At 51.5% G+C, this 16,610-nt stretch overlaps 1 protein-coding gene across 1 annotated transcript; it reads left to right on the top strand.

Moving 5' to 3' along the window:
* The first annotated feature begins 10,080 nt into the window (after positions 1-10,080).
* Cnn1 (calponin 1) lies at positions 10,081-16,610 on the top strand. Its single transcript, XM_026399706.2, has 7 exons — positions 10,081-10,212; positions 12,097-12,218; positions 14,673-14,739; positions 14,830-14,967; positions 15,154-15,264; positions 15,687-15,833; positions 15,908-16,610. The coding sequence occupies exons 1-7, from the start codon at positions 10,150-10,152 to the stop codon at positions 16,151-16,153; spliced, it is 894 nt and encodes a 297-aa protein (XP_026255491.1). The 5' UTR covers positions 10,081-10,149; the 3' UTR covers positions 16,154-16,610.

The following is a 16,610-nucleotide window of genomic DNA, read 5'->3' as shown; positions in this document are numbered from 1 at the left end:
AGCATCCTCAGCCTTTAAGAGTGAGCTAGGGGGGCTGGGGATGTGGCTCAAGCGGTAGCGCGCTCACCTGGCATGCGTGCGGCCCGGGTTCGATCCTCAGCACCACATACAGACAAAGATGTTGTGTCCCCTGAAAACTAAAAAATAAATATTAAAATTCTCTCTCTCTCTCTCTCTCTCTCTCTCTCTCTCTCTCAAAAAAAAAAAAAAAAGTGAGCTAGGGGGCTGGGGTTGTGGCTCAGTGGTGGAGTGCTCACCTAGCATGCATGAGGCACTGGGTTCGATCCTCAGAACCACATAAATGTAAAAGATATTGTGTCCACCTAAAACTAAGAAATAAAATAAATATTAAAAAAGAGTGAGCTAGGTCCTGGCGGACACACTCCAGCTCCTGCTCTGCGCTCCTGTGGTGGGGGAAGCCATCAACATGGGTTGGGCACTGTTGAGGATGTCCAGCTGAAAAAGGAACCCTTTGGGGAAATTTCTCACCTAAGATTGGCCCGACTCAGGAGCCCCATGGGAAGGCCCACTGCCTCTTTCTGCCTCAGTGCTGTGATTGGGGTGTGGTTAGAGTGTGCCCGGGAAGGGCTCCTGTGTTGACATTTTATCCCCACTTTGAAGCATTAAGAGGGTGGAAACAATCCAACTGTGGTGGTAAAGTGGGACCTTTGGGAGGTGATTAGGATGACAAAAGGTCATCAGAACAGGGCCCCTGTGATTGAATATTGGTGACTTTATAAGAGGATGTAGAGAGCTGGGTATGATTCGTGCACACCTGTGACTCCAGTTAGGCGGGAGACGGAGGCAGGAAGATTGTAAGTTTGAGACCAGTTTGGGCAGCACAGTAAGATCTCTTCTCAAAAATAATAAATAAGTAAATAAATAATAAAAATAGAAATAAAGAAGTGGAAGAAAGACCAAAAGACACATGTGAACTCGGTCTCTTGCCACATGATGCCTTGAGGTGACTTGGTACTCTGCCAGCAAGAAGGCATCACCAAATGTGGGTGCTTGAATCTTCAGAACTATGAGCTAAATAAAATTTTATAAAATAAAATCACCCAGCCTCAGGTGTTTTGTTATAGTAAAAGAAAATGTGTGGGCTGGGGTTGTGGCTCAGTGGCAGAGCGCTTGCTTAGCATGTATGAGGCACTGGGTTCGATTCTTAGCACCAAATATCAATACATAAAATAAGGGTCCATTGACAACTAAAAAACATTAATGTTGAGAGCCACAGCCAAAGGGGCCCCAGCAAACTTCCAGCTGCCAGCTGATGATTGGCTCATAGCGGCCCCAGCAACATCTAGCTGATTGGCTCTTCTGCAGTGATGTTCATTGGGCTGTTTCCCTGCCCTTCAGACTGCCAGCTGATGATTGGCTCACAGCGGCCCCAGCAACATCTAGCTGATTGGCTCCTCCAGGGAGCTGCTCATTGGGAGACTTCTTTGGCTCCGCCCATGCAACCCAGCCAATCAGCCTCAAGAGCAGGAGGATTGTGGGAGGTGGAGAGGCTGGTGTGGGGGTGAGAGGCTTGTGGGAAGTTGGTGGTGGCAGTTGGGCTCTGAGGGTTTTTTCCTGAGGAGCTGTTTTGTTTGGCGTTTGTAGTTCTAAAAATAAAGTTAGTTTCTTTTGACAAGTGGCTCCTGAATTGTGCCCAACCAGACTGTGGCACATTAAAAAGGAAAGAATGAAAGAAAATTGGTGATTACACCCAGCCAAGGCAGAGGCAGATAGAGGAACTTGGCCTCTCTGTGTCAGTCCCCCATCTATCCTGGTTCAAGCTTTCTAGAGTGGAGGGTAGTGAGCCGTCTTCTCATCTCTTGAACTATGGCTCAGCCTTTTGGTTACCTACTCTATGATAGGTAGACTCCTGCTGGGTGAGTGGGCCAAGGGGTCCTATTCATTCAACCTCCTGCCCACTTCTGTCCCCTGCCTCCCTCCAGACCCAGTGCTGATTCTCTGCAACAGAGGGACCACATGTCCATATTGCCATGAAGTTTCTCTCTTTGCCTGTGACTACGGTATATAATGATCCCTGGAGATGCTATCTCCACCCATTCACCCACCCACATGCATTGGACATCTGTTGTGTGCTTGGTTATGCTGTTCTACTTTTGGAGCCCAGAAGAACTGGGTTGTAATCCCATTCCTGACCCTTACTAGCTGTATGTCCTCAAACATCTGACTTTCTCTTTCTGAGCCTCAGTTTTTGCATCTGTGCAATGGGAATAACAAAGTATCTCAAGAAACTGTGTGAAAGGGAGACAAGGTCATACAGGATTACTATAGTGCCTGCTACATACTTGGTGCTCAATAAGTGGAGTTATTTATTATTCTAATATATTCTTTTCACAGCGCTTACTATTTACCATAAACTCTGAGAAGAAGAAGGAATTTTTTTATTTGTGTGGTGCTAAGGATCAAATCCAGAGCCTCCATGCTAGGCAAGGTAATTGTTATAAAAATGAATAAATGAGGGTTTGGGAATTTAGCTCAATGGCAGCATGTGTAATGCAGCCCTCATTCAATCCTTGGCCCTGAAAAATAATAAAATGAATAAATGAGTGGATGGAGGTTTCTAATTTTCATCCTATCTGTAAACCCTAGCAACTCTCCCTTCTTGTTGGGATTCTGTCTGCTTCTGCTTCTGTTTGAAACTTTTTTTTAAAGAGAGAGAGAGAGAATTTTTTAATATTTATTTCTTAGTTATCGGCGGACACAACATCTTTGTTTGTATGTGGTGCTGAGGATCGAACTCGGCTGCACGCAAGCCAGGCGAGCACGATACCGCTTGAGCCACATCCCCAGCCCTCTGTTTGAAACTTTAAAATAAGCCCTGAGACTCTCTTCTGCACCACTGACTAATCACCTAACCACTGTCTTCCCAATCTTTCTGCAGACCCAGAGGTGACTGCTTTACCTTGTTGGCTTCTGTGCCCACTTCTATCTCCTTGCAGCCCTTGATCAATTCTGGGGACTTGGGTGTGGGGACATGTGGAGGCCTCCCTGGTCCTCTCCAGCTTCCCCTCCCACTCTCTAATGCCCAACTCCTATTCTTCTGTCCACAGTGGTTCCTGAGTACAGCTTCTGAAATTCTCTAATGGCCTTACTGTGTGCTGTGGTCATGGATAGAGTCTGCAGAGCTGGAATCACTTTGATGCCTCTCTAAACACACACACACACACACACACACACACACACACACACACACAGGAGATTGATGCCAGCGGTGCTCTACCACTGAGCTACATCCCCAGCAGTGGGTAAGGGAGTCCTCTGTCCCTAAAGTATGAAAAGGGACTGAAGAGAAGTGAAAGAGCTCCCCTCAACCCTGCTCACACCTGGACCCAGAGCCAAAGTGTGTGTAGGGTAAAAGGAGCCTGAGGCCAGGCCCATGCTGCCACAAGAAGGCTCAGAGTCCCTCAACAATCATGTGTTAAATGCCTCTAAGTGTTGGGGAACCGCAGTGAGCAAAAAGAGATCCCTGACCTTAGGGAATGGACATTCTATTGGGGGAAATAAACAAAAGGCCCATATTATAGATAAATATTTTATGGTTTGAACTTAGCAGTGATTATACAGGTGTGTTATGTAAAAATTTATCAAGCTCTTTATTAGGATCTGTGCATTTTACTTTGATACTTTGATCTTAAAAAGGCAGAAAGTGGTAAATGATGTCTTATACACTTTTTCATATACCTGATAGTCTTTAAAAATCAACTTTAAGGTCTGAGTGTGCAGCTCAGTGGTAAAGTTCTTGCCTAACATTTGGGAGGCCCTGGGTTCCATCCCTAGTGCCCCTTTAAAAATGATAAGTAATTTAGAGAAAAATGAAGCAGAGACAGGAGGCGGTGTGGAGGATGGGGGGGGGGAGAAACTGTTGGAAACCAGGCGGTTTAAGGAAAGCCTCACTGAGGTAAAGACCTGGAGGCAGTGAGGACTTGAGGTGAGACTGAGAGTCTCCGGTGCTCTCCCAGAGACACCCAGCTCTAGGCTGTTAGTAACCCAGATGAATTAGCACACAACACAGAGTCTTGGCAGTAGCCCTGGCCCTGGGCAAGGAGGGTTATCAGTCCTCACTAACCCATTTCTGAGGCAGGCGCGGAGGTGCGCACCTATAAGCCCAGCGTCTGGAGAAGCTGAGACTGGAGAACCTCAAATTCAATGCCACCCTTCAGGCCTGTCTCAAAATGAAAAATAAAAAGGTCTGGGTGGTGCAGCTCAGTGGCAAAGAGCCCCTGGGTTCGATTCTCAGTACAAAAAAATTAAAACACCAATTTCTGCAGTCTTTCAGTTATTCTGTTCAGAGAGCTGATGGGAGGTCGAGGATACCCATAAAGCTGCCTCAACAACTTTGCGCAGACGCAGCACACCCTCTTCATCAGGGCTCCGGTGATTGGCCAATCTTAGAGAATCTGCAGCCAATCAGCTGCAGGCCTAGAAGGCTTACGCGCCCCTCCCGGGACCAGATGACAGCCCACTCGGGCAGCGGCCGGGGACACTACTGACTTCTATTCCGTGTGTCCAGCTGCGCGTAGGCGCAGTTCATTCTATTGAGCTGGAACGTGGGCGGTGATGGGGTCACCTGGCTGCGGGCTTCAGAGTTCCCAAAGTCCCGCCTCATGAGGCATCTTGGCTCTTATTTTCTTATTTATGCTTCCAGAGTAGTCGGTTTCAACATAGACGTTTGCTTATTTTATATACGTATTAGCACGGAACACGGTGCTACATGTGAGACCCAAGCACACTCTAGCATGCAGTCCTCAGAAGCATCCTAGCAAAGCGCCGGGTGCGGCAGCACACGCCTGTAATCCCACCTACAGGGGAGGCTGTGGCAGGAAGATCTCATGTTTGAGGCCAGTCAGGGCAATTTAGCGAGCCCTGCCTCAAAAAATAAAAAGGACTGAGGGTGTAGCTGAAAGATAAAGCGCCCCTGGTACACACACACACACACACACACACACACACACACACACACACCCTAGAAAAGCGGCAGCTTCAGGGTGGAGGATCCCGGCAGACATCATCTTAACCAATTGACCATGGTTAATATCACCAGCAGTGAGTCATCGTGACATCATGAAGCCCTTGGAATGATGCACTAGGGCACATCGTCATCTTTTTGGCATCCTTCCCAGCAACGCCAAAACTTCAATCTAATCGACATAAACCAAACAAAGAGAGGGTCGACAAAATAACTTTCCGAAACTGTCAAGGTCGTTGTTCAAAACGTTACAAAGCTCATGACATATCATCTTTCATACATTTGACTCAATTGGGTTATGAATTCCCATTTTTACCCCAAATACAAATTGCAGTATCACATCGGTTACACACTCACGTTTTTACATAATGGCATATTAGTGACTGTTGTATTCTGCTACCTTTCCTATCCCCTACTATCCCCCCTCCCCTCCCCTCCCATCTTCACATATTCGAGGAATCTAAAGACACATGACAATTAAATGCAAGGAGGGATCTTGGCTTGAATCTTGAGACATAAGTGGAAAAGGAAAAACTGAAGAAATCCGAATGAAAATATAGCAATTGTAGCAAAGTTAATTTCTTAGTTTTTATAAATTTATGATGATTATGTAAGATGTTAACATTAGGAGCAGCTGGGTGAAGTGTAAATGAGAAGTCTCTATACTATTTTTTCAGCTCCTCTATAAGTCTAAAATTATCTCAGAAAGTCTTTTTTAAAAAGAAAACCCAGGGAACAGGCACTATTGACATACCCATCTTCTAGAGGAGGGAATGGATGTGCAGAAAAGTTAAGACATCTGTTCAAGGTCACACAGCCAGGAAGCAGCAGAGCAGGCTTCAAACTTGTAAGCCAGGGATCTAGAGTACTACCCCCCACCAGTCCTGGGGTCGAAGCCATTGAGTTACCACTGAGCTTCCCCTGCCCATTTTATTTTGAGACAGGGCCTCACTAAGTCAGCCAAGCTGGCCTCCAACTTGCAATCCTTCAGAGTAGCTTGGATTACAGTAGTTGTATGCCATCACAACTGGCTGAGAGCCCCTGCATTTAAATGCAGAGCCACCGTGACTTCATTTAGTTGAAAAAAAAAAAGTACTGTATATTCTGGATCCATCTTTGTCTATCTCCTTTGTCCCCTGTTGATGGACCCACAGGGTGATAAGGCCACTGTGATAAATATTCTTGCACATATTCTTGTTCTTCATATCTACATTTGTACTTCTTCATAATATTCTTTAAAAGAGGATATGCTGATTCAGAAGTTAAGGACATTTGTCATTTTGAAAACTCTCAATAAACTGCCCACATCCCTGCATTGCCTAGTGTTACATATTCTGATTTTGCCAGTCTGAGAGTCACCAGTAAAAAATTTTTAAGTTTATTCTACCAGATATTTTTTCTACAAAAAAAAAAATTCATTCAAAAGCTCAAGGTTAGATAAGGGATCGTCCAGGCTGGACAAGTTGTAGAATGGTTTTTATAGCCCCCATCACAGCCTGTGACACACACTCCCTGCCCACTCCCCTAATTGCTCTTCTAGGCAGAGGAAAAGTGAAAATATAAAAAATCCCCATACCTCTACTGACCTCCGTCCAGAAGGTGCTGGGAAATCATGCCCTTTCCTTGTGTATGGTTAGGCATCCACATGTCAGACAGACGTGAGCTCCAGTCCCTGCTCACCCACTTTAGTCATATTTGTAAGATGTCAGGAGAGGGCAAGGGAAAAAAAGGACAGGAACAGAAGAGAGTGGCATGGCTATTTTTATAAATCAATTTTTTTAATTAAAATGTTTTTCAGTGGTGGGGATTGGATTTAGGGCTTTGCACATGTTAGGCAAGTGCTTTACCACTGAGCTACACTCCCAGCCCAAAATTAAAGTTTTGAGAGATAAAAAACACCCATTTCCAGATGTAAACACTTAATGAACAGCTCCCTCCTGCCCACCCTCTCATGGGCAGTATGGGATTGGGGCATGCTATTGCTTTAGAGCAGGTGCTCAGGGAGGACCTCTTTGAAGAAGTGACATCTGAGCACAGACTGAATTAAGGGAGGAAGAGGCCACACAGACATCTTGCAGAGATGTGTTCCAGGTGGCAGGAACTGCCAGCACAAAGGCCCTGGAGGTGGGAACATACTTGGGGACTCTAGAAATATGGAAGCATCTGGAAGGAAGGGTATAAGCAGTGTGACCCTGGGAGAGTGGCTTGACCTCTCTGAACCTTGAGTTTCCTTACCCATGGAATAGATCTGAGAGTTTCCATTCTCAATGGGTTATGGTGAGGACTGAATGAGATTGTGCCTGGTACAGTGTCTGGTACCAACTGAGCACCCCAAAACAGAAGCCATTAGGAACAATGGCCTCTACCTGTTTTCTGGAGGGAAAAGCTAGGCCAGGAGGGAGCCAGCAAAGAGGGGCTGCCACCATAAGCAGATGCAGCATAGGACTTCAACCGTCTCCCAGGATACACAGGGACAGAGATGAGCTGTGTTCAAGGTTTGGGGCGTTCACTCAAGCAGAGGGGAGGCACGGGTTTTTCTTTCAGGACTGAGACTTGGAAGGAAACACTGTTCCTTCCAAGATCCCACACTTCTCATTTAGATGAGAAACTGAGGCACAGAGGGGTTGAAGCCTGGGAAATGCCAGCTGGGAGCTGGGCAGGGGGCTGCACGTGGTGGGCACTTGGAGATGGAGCTGTCTCCGGGGTTGGGGCCTCCGGTTGGGATCAGCCCCTTCTCTCTGCCTCCACCGCTCTCTTCCAGATAGAGAGACCATACAGCGACCTCAAGAGAGAGTCACAGAATGCGTCGGAGCCCTGGAACTAAAACGGAGATGGAGAGATGGAGAGAGAATGGAGGGAGCGATGAGACAGGAGGGCAGAGACAGTGAGCCAGGCCGATTCACAGCGCCATCAGAGAGAGAGAGAGGGAGAGAGAGAGGCAAAGGCAGAGACTGAAAGAAAAAAAAAAAAAAAAAAAAAAACCTTGGCGACACAGAAGGACCGACAAAGAGCGACCCAGAGACGGGGATGAATCAGGGCGAGAAGTACAGCGTCACAGACCCAGAATCGGAGAGGACAGACTCAGGGAGGGCTGCCCTTTCGGGAGACCCCGGGCTGCCCCGTCGGGGGCGAGCCAAGAGCTCCCCACCCCGCCCCCGTCGTGCCTGGACCGTGACTTCAGAGGCAGCGCAGATTCTATAAATGGCCAAGCGGCCGCGGGCCGGGGAGCGCGGCCCGGTGAGTCAGCGCGTGACGTCACCGCCGCCCGAACCCCCACAGGCCCCGCCCCTCCCGGGCCGCCAGGGGGCGCCGACTGCGAGCTGGGCCCAGGCACCGGTCCTCACATGCGCAGTAGTGACCTGCGGTCCTCTCAGCGAGGGCAGCAGGCAGTAATTTGCACGTTCGATTCCCAGCTGTGCCATCCTCGAGCCGTGTGATCCGCACTGCGGGCTTCGCTTCTCTGTGCCTCATACAGAACCACCTCACAGGCTGCTGTGAGGGATGAGTTAACTGAGCCAAAGCACTTAGGACATAGTAGGTGCTAACTGCCAGCTCGTTTGATGAATTTTATTGTACCTTCACTGTATGGTGACATGCCATCAACTGTTTCTTAGCATGTTGCCTTAGGCCAGTGGTTCTTAAATGGGGGCGATCTGCTCCACTGCCACCCCCAGCCCCAGAGGACACTTGGCAATGTTTGTCTACATTTTGACAAGCTAAGAGGATACTACTGGCATCTAATCAATAAAGGCCAGGGATGTTGCTTAAAAAGTCCTACAGCACCCAGGACAGCTTCCCATCAGGAAGAATGATCCAGCCCTGACTGGATGCCAAGGTTGAGAAACCCTGACTTTAGCCCATAGCATTAGGGACAGGGGCCTGCATTCATTCAAATTCTCTGCTCTGCAGGGTCTGGGAGTGTCGCTCAGTGGTACAGTATTTGCCTAATATGTACGAGGCCCTGGGCTCCATTTCCAGACAACAATTAAAAAAAAAAAAAAAAGATTCTGAGCAGTGGTGTATGTCTATAATCCCAACAACTCTGTAGGCTGAGGCTGGAGGATCACAAGTTTGAGGCCAGTCTCTGCAACTTAGCAAGCCAAAACCCTGTTTCAAAATAAAAACATATAAAATTCTGTGGGTGTAGCTCAGTGGTAAAGTACCCCTGGGTCAATGCCTAGCACCACCAGGGGAAAAAAAAGCAAAATATCTTATCAGCATGTGGCAGGTTGCTGGCATGTCATCCAAGTGTCTCTGTCGTGTCCTTGACATATGTTGCATAATGTGGATATGACATCTACCCCTGTGGTCCAGGGGTAAGAGCTGGCCAGGCAGGGCAAGTATCCAACTAGTCTAGCCAGTCTGGGACAGGGACACAGGTGATTATTCAAGGCCCAGGACTCACTAACAGTCAGCTCATGGTTCGAGTGACCCACAGGTGGATGGGAAGAGTAGATCCAAGATCTCTGCTCTCCTGGAGCCTTATGAGGGGCTGAAGGGGACCGAACTGGGGTATCAGATCCTCAGTAGAAATATTACTATTGCCTGAGTTCTTCTCCTGTGCATGTTGGAGGCAGCATTTGTTCTGATCTTCACAACACTACACAAGGTAGGAGCTGTCATTAGCCCATTTTACAGATGTGGCAACAGAGGACCAGAGAGAAGAGACTTGCCTAAGGCTATATATAGACTATTGGTGTCTGGGCTAAGCTCAGGGGTAGTGCTTGCTAAACTACCAGGGATGACAGTCTTGGCTCAAGATTGGAGAGGGACAAAGGGTGATGACCTCAGAAATAAAGTGCCTCAGAGACTCAGCCAGAGACTCAGTGGACAGTGACAGGCTGGGGTGGGGGAGAAAGTTGGTCTCTGTCTGATCAAGCCCCCTTCTCAGAATAATGCAGGCTGCCCCTCTAGGTGGAAACAATGACACAATTAGCTCCCAATACCAAGGCCCTGACATCACGAGGAAGGGGGTGGCCAAAGTGGGGGGGCGCCCCGCCCCTTGGCAGGCCCGTTCAGCCAATGGGACGGCCTTGGGAGAGACCCGGGCCACCTCCGGAGCTTCAAAAACGTGTGAGGAGGGAAGAGGGTGCAGACGGAGTCTGAGCTGCTGCCTCCCTGGTCCTCAGCGTCACTACTGTCCCCACCAGAGCCTTCTGGTCAACATGTCCTCTGCTCACTTCAACCGAGGCCCCGCCTACGGGCTGTCAGCTGAGGTCAAGAACAAGGTAAGACTGGCCCACACACTCTGCCAGGCCACAAGCCCCTCTCTTAGGGTTCCCTGAACCCCCTCCTGCCTATCCCATGTGACCGGGAACCTGAGACGGGAAGAGGGAGAGGTACAGGGTAGTTCTGGCTTTCTGCCTCTTGTGAACACCCCAGAGCCCTCAGATACTTTTGGGGAGTGGGATGGGGGCACCCAGCCACCTGATGGAAGTCTTTTGTCAACCTCTGGTGTTCCTGGCAGGACACAGAGGGAAGACTTGATTTTTCTCACAGCCCCCAGCCTGACAAAGAAATTGAGAACCCTTGACAGCTGGTTTCCTGGGACGTGAAGAAAGTGTGGGAGATCAGGAAGGAGATGGTTGGGGCGTCAGACCCCCCAGGGGGGTTCCTAATTGCAGTGCTAGGCAGACACCAGGATACCATGTTCACGTTATGGATGGGTTCACTGAGGTCCCAGCTAAGGCGGGCACAGAATTGGGACTCTGAACTCACCTCCCCACCCCATGCACGCCAGAATGAAGTCAGCTTCTCCAAGATAGGGCACTTGAAGCCCCATCCCACCGGAACGCTCCCGCGGCGTCACTAGGGCAGAAGTTCCAGCCCCATTTGACAGAGGGGACCACTGAGGCTCAGGACGGTTTTTCCCAGGTCCCACAGCAAGGGAGCGGGACGGGATTAGAACCTGGGTTGCGGGACCCTCGGGCTGGAGGAAGGGGCGGCAGGGGGCGGGTGCTCTGGCGGGAGTCCGATCCCGGCGCCGCCCCCTTCCCCCCAGAGCCGGCCCGGAGTCGCATCGAGCCGCCGCGCCATATAAGGCGGCCTCAGGGAGCCCGGGCCGCGCTATATAAGGGCGGGTTTGCTTTATAAAGCCGAGCTGGTGGGGAGGGGGGCGGCAGGACCCGGGCCAGGTGAGGGGCCGTCCCCTCCCACCTCCCTCCTCCCCACCCAGGGGAAGGGGCCGCCCGATTCCTGGGGGGGGGGGGCTGGGAGCCTGGCTGGGCTGGAGGATTCTAGAGACGTGGGAGTGGGGGCAAGTGGAGAGGGAAGGAGGGGGAAAGTAGACGGAGATACTGGGATCCTGAGACACCCGAGAGACAGACGGGGAGGGCGAGCCAGGAGCGAGATAAGAGCGAGGCGGGGAGGGGAGACTGAGGAGCCCCACCCCCCACCAGAGCCAGCAAACCTGAAGTCAGAGTCGCAGAAATGGACCTGCAGGGTGCTGGCTGGCCAGGAACTAGCTACAGAGATGGGGACCTGGAAACTGGGCCCAAGGAGGACACACAGAACTGGGGTTGTCCGGGAGAGCCTGAGGAGAGGGGGATTGGAGAAAGAGACAGAAGTATAGGGACCCAAGGATCAGAAGTGAGACAAGGCAAGCCCCCCACTTCTAGCCTGGCAGAGAGCCTGGGGGCAGAAGACCCAGAGAGACACGGAGAGACAGATGTTAGAGTATGCCCCCTAAAAGTCAGCACCCAGCTCTGTAACTTTCCCCCTCCCCTGCCTATGGCACCCCCTCTTCCCAAATGGGAGTAGAGGGGGCAGGGCCAAGGGAAACTAAGCCCCAAGTTTGGCCTGGAGGGGGAACCAGGAGGCCAGGCGCCACCCCCCAGCTTGAGGATCCAGCTCTCCACCCGCCTCCTTGTCTACATTCTCTGATGCCAAACCTCAGAATGCCCGGAATGGCCCCCTGGGCAGGTGCCACCTCAGCCCTGGCCCTCAGCCCCTTTCTAGCCCCCGCCCCCATGGACACTGGGATAGAATTACCTTAGTTGGGATGGGGCAAGGAAGGAGATCAGGCCTGGGGAGGCTCGAATCAGACTCAGGGAGCCAAAGCTGTCCTCCGTTGCCTGTGTCCTCACCACCCTCTCTGTGCCCCTAACCCCCAGCTGGCCCAGAAGTATGACCACCAGCGGGAACAGGAGCTGAGAGAGTGGATCGAGGGGGTGACGGGACGTCGCATCGGCAACAACTTCATGGATGGCCTCAAAGATGGTATCATCCTTTGCGAGTGAGTGGCGCTCTTGTGGTACAGACCTTACCTTCAGCGACTCCACACCCAAGTCCCTGTAGCCCCTCAAACCCCCTCAAATGACCACGAGCCTGGATCTTGGCTGACCACCTTATAGCTGATATCTCCAAATAGTCCTCTGAGCTGGCAAAGAATCACTGTGCCCATTTAACAGGCAAATAAAACTGAGGCTCAGGTGAGACACATTGTTCTAAGTCTCATGGTGTCACAAGGGAAATGATTCCAGAATCTTAACCAGCAGCTTTACAGGGTATGTCAATTTATGGTCTCCAGCATCCCAAGAAAGAGAGGTGACCGTTAAAAGGCAGGGGCAACCATGACTGTTCATCATGCGCTTGGTGATGGGCATGAGCCATGATAATTTTACTACCCTCAGAACCGCGCTGCCAAGGGAAATGAAAACCCTCAGTTCCGAAGCTCCCATCCCCTTCCTTGGATGGGGCCTGAGCCCAGCTGGGGTCTTGTGTGCCTCTCTGTGTCTGGTCCAGGCCCCCAGGCCGGTGACCACGAGAGCCAGAGCTTGCCCTTGAGCTTTCCAAAAGTGCAGACTATGGAGTCCTAGGTGCTGAGAAGGAGAAGTAAGGGTGCCCATCTTGCTCCATCTCCATCCATGCTGGTGTCCCACCTCATGAGCGCTGCTTGAGTCTCAAGAGTACAGAGCGAGGGCTGGGGTGCAGCTTGGTGGTAGAGTGCCTTCCTTGCATGAAAGAGGCCTTGGGTTGCACCCCTAGCACTGCCAAAAAAGAAGAAAAGAATACAGAGCTAACCAACCCATCCATAATCCACTCATGCAATAAGCATTTATAGCTTCTGCTGTGTACCAGGCTCTGGTCTAGGCACAGGGATAGTGAACCAGATCCACTTGGATGGAGTCTGATAGGAAGCTTTAATCCTACTGAGAGAGATCAAAGAATTGATCAAACAATCACACACTTGCTGATAAGTGCCAAGGAGAAGAATCAGTGGGAAGTGGGGTGGGAGGGCCCCAGGCGGAGTGGAAGTCCTCTCCTAGTGTGGTCTGGAGGGCCTTTCTGAGGAGGTAACATTGAACAGAGTTCTGGATGAAGCGAGGGAGGGAGCCAGGAGACCTGGGAGAAGAACAATGGAAGCAGAGCAGAGCAGACAGAGCAAAGGCCCTAAGATAGCATGCTGGTACTTACTCAGGGTGGGGAAATGGAGGGAGGTAAAGTCATCAGGTTAACTGGAGGCCACGTGATACAGGGTCTGTTAGTCATGTAGAGGAATTCAGACTTTATACTGAAGGCAATGAGAATCCAGTATGGGATTTTGAACTGGAAGGTAACTTAATGTGTGTGTGTGTGTGTGTGTGTGTCACTGGGGATCAAACCCAAGGCCTCATGAATGCTAGCCCTTGAATTGCTTTTAAAAGGCCATTTTGGGGCTGGGGATGTAGTTCAGTGGTAGAGAACAAGCTTGCTTAGCATAGGCTGGGTTTGATCCCCTGCACAGCAAAATAAGTAAATAAAATAAAAGGTCATTCTTGTCTGACACAATGTCTTGCCTGTAATCTCAGCTACTCGGGAGGCTGAGGCAGCATGGCAAGTTTGAGGCCAGCCTCAGCAACTGAGTGTTAGGACAACTTACCCTGCCTCAAAAATACATCAATAACTATGTAAAGGGCTGGGGTGCAGCTCAGTGGCAGAGCACTTGTCTAATATGCACAAGGGCCTGGGTTCCATTCCCGACTTAACAAGGAAAAACTAAAAAGGCCAAATGTTTGTGAAGGAGGAGGTAGAAGCTGGGAGCCCACGGACAGGAGGCCACTGCAAGGGCCCAGCAGAAGCGCTGGGGACTCAGAGCAGGGTAGGGGTGGTGAGGGGCAGCGGGCAAGTGGGTGGGCTTCCTTGTGCATTTAGAAGGCAGAGCCCAAGGACTTGCTGCCGAAGAGAAAGGGGAAGTCAAGTCCAAGTAATTTGGCTGAGCACCAGGAAAGGTGGGAATTGCTGCTTACTGAGCCAAGACAGAGGGAGGAGGGATTGGTGAGCAGATGTGTATGTCAGGAGTCTGGGGTGGTGGGTGCTGGATTTGAGCAGATTGGAGCTCCCATGGAGGGAGGGCTGGAGAGCGAGAGGCCTGGGCTGCTGGCCTTGCCCACTGGGGAATCACTGGCACATGGAGGGCACTGAAAGTGGGGATACTGATGAGATCACCAAGGGGGTGAGTGTGGTCAGCGAAGAGGTCCATGTGGGTTCCCCGCTGTGTCCACGAGAGAAAAAGAAACTGAGACACATGTGGCCACCAATGAAGCCATAGGAAAACCAGGAGATCCTGACATGGGGACTTTGTGGCTGGCGACCTGAGTCCACTTTCCCTGTGGTTGGTTTCCCATTCGCCCTGAGTGTGCTCATCCCACCTGCCTGGCCTGCTGGGAGCAGCAAGGGCTCACCCCGGACCCCCCTCCTGTCTTTGTAGATTCATCAATAAGCTCCAGCCAGGTTCTGTGAAGAAGGTAAACGAATCAACCCAAAATTGGCACCAGGTAAGCCCAGAGGCAACTTCTCTTGGTCCATTGTCCACAAGCCCCTCAGCCCTCCCCCTCTCACCTCTAATGTTGCCTGCTCCCCTCCAGCTGGAGAACATTGGCAATTTCATCAAGGCCATTACCAAGTATGGAGTGAAGCCCCACGACATCTTTGAAGCCAACGACCTGTTTGAGAACACCAACCACACCCAGGTGCAGTCCACCCTCCTGGCTCTGGCCAGCATGGTGAGTGTAGGGGCAGTGTGGGCACAGGATAGGGCTGGGCTAGGCTGGGCTGCATGCGGGGCCACTTGTGCCATCAAGCCCAGAATGGGTGACATGGGAGGACGGGTGACCTGCCAAGTCTCCCAGGGGACAACGCAGCCTGCTAGAGGCTCCCTTGTCAGTCCTTGTCCTCCTGGCCCCACCCAGGCCAAGACGAAGGGAAACAAGGTGAATGTGGGTGTGAAGTATGCGGAGAAGCAAGAGCGGAAATTTGAGCCAGAGAAGCTAAGAGAAGGTCGGAACATCATTGGGCTGCAGGTACTGCCCCTTCCCCATTCACTGCTGCGCTGAATGGGAGGTCAATGCCCTCCTGGAGGGAGGGCATCTGGTGCCTGGAGGTTTGCTGGGGCAGGACATCCGGCATTAACTAACACTAGGCCAGGACCTTGCTTAGCCCTTTCCACTCGTGTTCACTCCCTCTGCCAACAGACCAAGGGGCCAGACACTCTTCACCCCCCCGACCCCCAGGCCTGGAGAAGCTGCTAGCCTACTTTTGCCAGGATGGCCCAGTTGATGAGAATTGGGAACCCAAAATATTGGTTGTGTGCTATGCCCACTGATTCTCATTTTCTAGCTTGTAAACCAAGGGAGGAAGCAGGGCCTCATGATCTGACATCAGCTGTCTCATGGCCCACGTGGAGACTTTGTAATCTTTGGTGTGTCTCTTTCTGGTCTCCTAGATGGGCACCAACAAGTTTGCCAGCCAGCAAGGCATGACAGCCTATGGTACCCGGCGCCACCTCTATGACCCCAAGTTGGGCACAGACCAGCCCCTGGACCAGGCCACCATCAGCCTGCAGATGGGCACCAACAAGGGAGCCAGCCAGGTGAGTAGGGGGCTGTTGGTCACACTGGCCAGGTCCTCATGGTAACCACGGCCTGACCACTCTGTCCTATGTAGGCCGGTATGACTGCACCCGGGACCAAGAGACAGATCTTCGAGCCAGCATTGGGCATGGAGCATTGTGACATGCAGACTGTCAGCCTGCAGATGGGCAGCAACAAGGGGGCCTCACAGAGGGGCATGACGGTGTATGGGCTACCGCGCCAGGTCTATGACCCCAAGTACTGCCTGACGCCAGAGTACCCGGAGCTGGGTGAGCCCACCCCAAACCACCACGCACATAACTACTACAACTCTGCCTAGGGCCCCCCAGGAGGCTGGCTGCTGCTCTTGGCTGGACCCAACCGGCTCCAGCCAACCCTGTCCCCCTGCATGGCGTCCTCCAGCCCCCTGGCACCTGCCGATAGGGTTACAATTTGGGGAGTGCAGACTGGGGGACCTGTGAGGGAAGGGGGCCATCCTCCCTGTGGCACTGCAGGGTCCAACCTACAGCTGGGTGTCCTTGAAAGCACCCAGACGATGCACTGAGCAAAGCTATTCCAGCTGTCCCCCACTCCCTCACAAGTGGGTACCCCCAGGACCAGAAGCCCCCAAACCAAGCCCCCAGAGCCCAGGCTCCGCCTGCCCCCAGCCCATTCCCACAGTGGGAGCAAACTGCATGCCCAGAGACGCAGCGGACACACGCGGTTTGGTTTGCAGAGACTGGCGTACGCGGATGTGACAGCAGCGTTTGTAACGCGAGCACTTTTTTCCTATTTCA

Source organism: Urocitellus parryii, chromosome 3 (assembly GCF_045843805.1).
Source record: "Urocitellus parryii isolate mUroPar1 chromosome 3, mUroPar1.hap1, whole genome shotgun sequence".
Classification (NCBI taxonomy): Eukaryota; Metazoa; Chordata; class Mammalia; order Rodentia; family Sciuridae; genus Urocitellus; species Urocitellus parryii.
This window is presented reverse-complemented; position numbering and strand designations above follow the sequence as displayed.